This window comes from Halyomorpha halys, unplaced genomic scaffold (genome assembly GCF_000696795.3).
Source record: "Halyomorpha halys isolate HHAL.00 unplaced genomic scaffold, Hhal_1.1 Scaffold1594.1, whole genome shotgun sequence".
In the NCBI taxonomy this organism is placed as follows: Eukaryota; Metazoa; Arthropoda; class Insecta; order Hemiptera; family Pentatomidae; genus Halyomorpha; species Halyomorpha halys.
The window spans coordinates 68,073-74,993 of NW_027107170.1; the positions used below are offsets into that span (position 1 = coordinate 68,073).

Genomic DNA, 6,921 nt, shown 5'->3' on the forward strand with positions numbered 1-6,921 from the left:
TATCGGGACAGGAAAAAAAAATTCGCATTATCAAAATGAGTAATGAGAGTAAAAAAATTGTCCATTTAATATACAACATTAAGCAGTAACTATTTTTATTGGTTATTAATTGTACCAAAAGATACAATTAATATCTATTTGAAACAATGAATTAAAACAATTCATTTTGAATTAGGTGAATTATAGCATGAGAAATAACCCTGTGTTTCAGAGGCAGAAGATGACACCAACATTGGCGGATTGGGTATCATTGTCCAAAGAGGTGGCTGAGGCGCTTGTCTATCATTGTCCATAGGCTACATGTTCAGCATACTGCCTTTAATCGATTTAAATCCCAATGTCAAGAAAAAGAGAGAATCTTTGAACATCGCTGAAAAAAGAACGGTAAATAACATTTTTATTCAATATAACATTCAACTTTTTATTTTTGCTATGAACGAAATTTATCTATTTACTTTCAATCTTTCAACTAATGAGGTATTATATTTGTTTCAAATATAACATTCATAATATATATCACCACCGTGGAATGAATCTCTTTCAGGTTTCGGTAATGATAATAAAAAAATAGATCATTAAATCATTATAACCAAGCCCCGGATTTTTATGTAGTAAAAAAACCCAGAATATGCCATATAATATGCAATAAATACCTGTCTGTCAAATTTATAGTAAAAGAATATAAAATATACAAATACAAATTTTCAAACATACAAAAATACAGCTAAAATATACAGCTATTCCTACAAAAGGTTCTAAATAAAGAAAGAAATAGAAGGGATTAAAATTAAACGAAAATTATTTTGTTTTTTTTTCTTAAACCAAAATATGTAAATAATCAACAAAACTAATAAACTAAACAGTTAAAAGATAATAATACACGCTTTATGAATTAAAAAATATCAAAAGAATAAAACATTATTGTAGGAAGATAGTCCGAGTGGCGGTGAATAAAGCTACTAAAATTTAGAAAAAACTATTTATTGTTAAGCAAGGTTTCGCTCCACTTTGTAGGGCTGTCTTAATTGAAAGAAGGATCACAACTGACTAGGTTTGTAAGTCGTTCCTTGTTGTAAACTTTGATGTGGAAATAAATAATAAGCACTGACTTAGAAACATTTCTTATTTTATAATTATGGAAACTCTATATTTTCTAACAATAACAGTCACATGACACTTAACACACTGACTCCATCGAATCATGGAAAAACCTTCTCAACTGTTACTATCGATAATCGACACAAAATCACTACATTCGGTCTGATAGGAGATAGTCAATTTTGTTAGTCTGTTATATCCATGACGACGGTCGAGTTGCCTTTATCAGATCTGGTGACTCTAAGGTGGTCATTGGATTAAAGAAAAGAACGGGTGTATGATAAATCCAGGAAAAATATGGGTGAACAATTAAAAGATTGAGAGGTAGGGTGTTGGAGGTGGTTAGAAATAATATTACCGATATTATATTGGGATGTCCGGATCTTGTAAATAACACACGCAAATATTATACATATTTTATTACAATTTAAATTAGAACACAACATTATAACATGAGCACACAACAATAGAACCTCACACAGCACTTAACACTACTTGGAACCTTACTTTCCCCCTACTCATAACAATATTGGCGGGAAAACCTGATAAAGATACAACAGATGTGCATGCGGGGAAGTTCTTTGTTCTCCTCAGTTAAAATTCGAAATTAATAGGAATTATAAGTTGAACAAAATAAATAAAACACAAATGAATCAGTGATTAATATGTTCTGCATTTTACTTTATTACAAGATTTATTTATAAATTTGATTCTGTAACTCTAATTTCTAATCTTTTGAAATATTGTTATAATTAGAGAATGATCTTTACACATCTAAGGAAGTGATGGCTACAAATTTGTATAGACTAAAAATGACAGAGTTGTGTAGAATGTCGCTGAAGACAATTGAGTTATTACTATTTAATATTTTATCAACGTCTTCCGGAATTGCCAGTTCTGAATTTTGAATAACACTTGTTCCATTTTGAAAAATACTTTAGAGATAATTAGAGATTTTTACCATGACATTGCTTCAGTTTAGTTAAATAAATATAACTTATGGTTTTTAATGAACGATCCGCCTCACCTCATCTCGGTCTATTTTAAAAATTTCACGGACGACGTCTTTTACTTGGAGACACCATGGTAGGCAACTAATGGTAGGCAAATGGTGCTTCTCTCTATGGCGATCTTCCCCCTGTCTGATATTTGACCCCTAAACAAATTAAAAAAAGAAAAAGAATCATAAGATAAACTTATTTCGGTCTAGTACACCTCTCCTAATTGACAATATGCAATCTGAAGGTAGGAATGAGTTATAACCAAGGCCCGGATTTTTATGCAATTTTATATCTTGTTTGAATGCATTTTTAAACCGCTGATCAGAAATCTTGACCTGGGATTACTTTTGGAGGTGTTGAGACCTTAGACTATGCCTGCGCCTGACCCACCCACCCCTAACCGCCGAAGAACAAGTTTCTTCATATCTTCTGATATTTTGCTGGTACTCTTTTTTTTCTTAGTTTTTATCGGCTGAAATTTTTTTTCAAATATCTGTCCCCACTTCGATAATTCTGACCCCTCCAACCATTTCACGAACTCAATCTGACAGTTAAATATGCAATAGGCTTTTGTTGATCTGTTTAATTTTTAATTTTTGGAGAGCTAGATTTATGATTATCTGTTTTTGCTAATACATTCTAACTTTTTTGGATTTGTCCCTGATCATTATTCTTTAATCCTAGCTCATTAGCTTAAATAAGTCAACTTTTATTTATAACTATTTCATCATCATTATTGTGATATAACTACAATAAATGCATTGTTATTATTACAGCGACAATGATATAGATCATTGTCAGTTAGACCTTATCGTAATATTTCTAAAAACATACACAAGGAGGCCAGCTGTGAGACAAGGGAATCCCTTTAGGATTATACAAACTCTCTATTGTCTTGCCTTTAAGGGGGAATTATCTCGAAGAACTGAGGCCTATAAAGCTGTTGAAGAGCCTTTTCATAGATTTCTTGATTTGAAGAAATCGAAAGAAGAAAATAATCATAAATAAAACAGAGTAATAAATAACTTGTATGACCTTTGCAAAAATGACATTAATACTAATATATTATTAAAGATGCTTTTGACCGCTTTTTAATATCTCTTAAAAAAAAAGAGGATAACTCAAAAACCATAACAGATATCAATTGAAAAAATTGTGTAATAGTTTATTTGCTAATAACTCAATGAGAGTTGTCAGAAAACATTTTTAGATAGAGAGAGCCCAAAATGTTTTACAGCAAAGCAGAGTTGGGCAAATATTATTCGATTGGCGAGAGACGAATACATTTGGATCCGTGAATTTTCAACTCGAATAATTAATTATTGGAAAAAAATAGACGATTAACCATCCGAATACCTTCGTATTCGTCATTATTTTACACAAATAATCAATTATTCCAAGAAAATTATTCGAATAATTTTGTATTCGTCAATTTTATGGACGAATAATCTCTTTTTCCAAAAAATTAAATGATTAACCTTCCGAATACGTTCGTATTCGTATTATGATGGCATTTTTGTCTTACAGACCTATGGCGGTACATACATACACACATATACATATATATAAATTACGGTCTGAGTCAGCTGTTATTTCGATGTCAGCTGACTGAGGCGATCAGCTGATCGCAGGTATATAAGAGATGTAGCGAACACAATAAAGCTAGTATTTTACAGCAGTTCAAGCGTGTTAGATCTTATTTCTTCTTCTCTTTTTTGACATTTTGCTTTCGCCCATACTTAACTGGTGCCGAAAGCCGGGACTCTAAATACCGGAGTAATACTTACTTTAAAGAAGATTTTTTTTTATCGTAGTTTTCTCAGCTTTCAATTTTTTTCTATTCTCTCATTTTTTAAAAAAAATAATAGCTGCTAATGGCAACGGTATCGTTAGACAAGCAGTCTTTAACTTGGAAGCTTTAAATCAAAATGGGGTTCAAAACCCACCACCCATGGAGGTGACTCCTCCACCCCCGGAGCTTCCCCCACAACCGGAAGTTTCCCAAGTACCGGAAGGCTATAAAAGCAGCGGTCGTCTGCAATGTCAAGAGAAGCATCCTAAATTAGATTCAGGCTGCCGAAGAGACCCCTTGGAGAGTTATCAAGGAAAGATTAAAGAAGGCGTTTGAAGGACGACGGAGGGCCCCAGAGGAAGACATATTTATAATGATCCGAGAGACAAAGAAACCCAAACAGTCAAGTGGGCAATATACCATGGAATTCCTGGCACGCTTTAACAGAATTCAATATAAACCGAGTGAAATGATGGAAACAATTCAGGTACAGGGCCGGATGCAATTCAAGGAAGAAGGAAGGATTTCCGAGAGAGCGCTCGTTTGTGGAAATAGCCCAAGATCTCATAGAAGCAAGCGCTAGAGAGGTTGAGTCCCGAATGGAAGTAGAAGAACCAGGGTGGACTCGGACAGAATACCAACGCCCAAGAAACATGCCCAACCCTTGGAGCAGGAAAGAGCACGGGAATGGTAGAAGAGAGAGAGCTATGGACCAAGAAAATAGAAGAAGCTTAGTTAAACCGAGAAACAATAGTCGGTGGGAGGACCACAAGTGTCACGGATGTGGTAAAATTAGACATTTAGTGGCGCATTGGCGCATGGAGTGAGGTGCCTGGTGGATACCGGCAGTTCCAAAACCATCAAGTGCCGAGAAGCATTGCAAAAGTTATGTGATGGAGATAGGACAAGATTCAGAAATGTCAATGTGAATTAATCACCCCGGGGGGCCCTTGTGTGGTAGAGGGGGAGATAGAGATAGAGATAAGTTTGACCCGGTGGGGATTTAGTAGAGAAAACTTGCCGGTACATATCGTAGGGAGTATACCGAGGGAATACAAAGTGATTGTGGGGTGTGACCTGCTAGGGAAGGTGGGTGTTTGGGTTAAGAATATCAAAAGAAATTACAGAATTATGTTGGGGGTAAAATGTACAAATGTCGTCGACAGAAGAAAACTGAGGGCGCACGGGTCGGAGCAATTAATCAGGCCGAGGACTGGAGGCAGAGGCTTAAGAGGGAATATGAAGATATTTTTTTTAAAGAAGGAGACATGTTCGGGGCAACTGTGAAGACGGTACATGAGATCACACTGAAACAAGACAATGTCACTTATGTGAAAGAGAGGAGATACCCACAGGCGCAACGTCACCACATCAGGGAAGAGCTTCAAAGTATAAAACGCCAGAGAATAATTATTGATAGTACATCCCCGTACAATAGTCCATTGTAAGCGGTAAATAAAAAGAGCGCGCCTGGTGACATTAACGAAAAGTACAGGGTAGTGATAGATTATAGGAAGCTCAACGAGAATACCATAGACGAGAAGTATCCGATCCCCAGATTTGAAGATACTTTGGACAGGCTGAGTGGGTCAACGGTATTCAGCACATTGGACTTGAAGGCCGGATATCATCAGATTAAAATTCACTCTAAGGATCAATATAAGACGGCATTCACTTCCGAGAGGGGCCACTACGAATTTATATTATAGATCGTATATAGGAAGTTGGGATCAAACAGGCGTAAAGAGATACAGCGATACGAGGGTCCATTCAGGGTGATTATTATAAGGGAATACATATTGTTACAATAGAAAGTATCAGAGAACCCAAAAAGAGGAATATAAAAACTGAAGTGTTCTCTTACTAGATTGTATTACAGAAAATTTAGTTACTTATTCTATTTATTGTTTTGTTTTAAGATTGTTATTGATTTTTGTAAATATTGTCTCTTCCATGCTATGTATTTGTTTTTTGTAAGTAATTTTCACAAGCTTTAAATTCTCCCGAGTTACCCTCCTGGATGTTTCCTTTCTTCCCCGGGCCTTTTCCCATAACTTACTTCTAGCAACATGGTTGTTGTGTATTTCCTCTCCGTCAGCTGCCGTGCTCTTATAGTCCCGCCTGTGTCCTCGAAGCCGATCCTCTTTCTCAAATGGTGAAAACCCCGTAACTGTATGCATGGAAAGATTGCCGCAATATATAGTCGAAGATGGTCACTCAATGTCCCAAGAAGCCGCTATATTCCTCCTCTACTCTTGGGGTGTTGCCCTGGTGTGTTGAGATGCCATATTACATCAAGGTCCTTCATTTCTGTTCGAATCACGGCATTGTCAAATTCTCTTTCTGAAACTGATGAGATGCACTCCGCAACACCGTAAAATTGAAAACACGTTCGGAGAGCTGCCAGCACTGCTTCCGACGACTTTCCCTGCACCTGGTGCGCCATTGCCGCCTTACCGAAGAGATCGATTATTGTGATCCATTCAAATCCTCTCCATGTGAAAGTGTCGAACGTAGATCGTTGAGCGGTGCATCTGTGGTAGGTGTCTCCTTTTGTCTGCCTTTTGGTGGATGTCTGTCATACTTAGTGCGTAGACAAACTGCGTAGGGGAAGTCTTCCTTCCCCTGAGCTTTCGTCAGACGAAGATTCTTCCCTATCGTCTTCCTCCGCCACACTCTGTTCTTCCTCCTGTCCCTGTGTCCACTACCGCAGGAATTGCCCGAACGGTTCCCCGGCCTCTTCTTCTACTGCATTTACTGTTATTGCTCGAGATAACCAATCAGCTACCACATTTTCTTTTCCAGGCTTATATGTGATTTTCATATTGTACTGTCCCAATAACTCCTTCCAACGCGTAATCGTGACCGAATACTCCTTCAAATTTCTCACTCATTGCGGGGGCCTATGGTAAGTGTGTACTTTAAACTTTCTTCCAAACACATAGGACCTAAAGTGGTCAACAGCCCACACTATTCCAAAGAGCTCTAGTTCCAGCGCACTATATCTGGTCTCCGTCTCTGTCAGGCGCC

The 6,921-nt window shown here is 36.9% G+C and overlaps 1 protein-coding gene across 1 annotated transcript in view; it reads left to right on the plus strand.

The window, feature by feature from the left end:
• The first annotated feature begins 211 nt into the window (after window positions 1-211).
• LOC106690155 (Krueppel-like factor 2) overlaps window positions 212-6,921 on the plus strand; it is a 20,467-nt gene continuing 13,757 nt past the window's right edge. Inside the window, exon 1 of the mRNA XM_014435487.3 lies at window positions 212-384. Coding sequence (XP_014290973.1) covers window positions 301-384 — 84 coding nt within the window. The 5' untranslated portion in view covers window positions 212-300. The remainder of the gene's footprint in view (window positions 385-6,921) is intronic.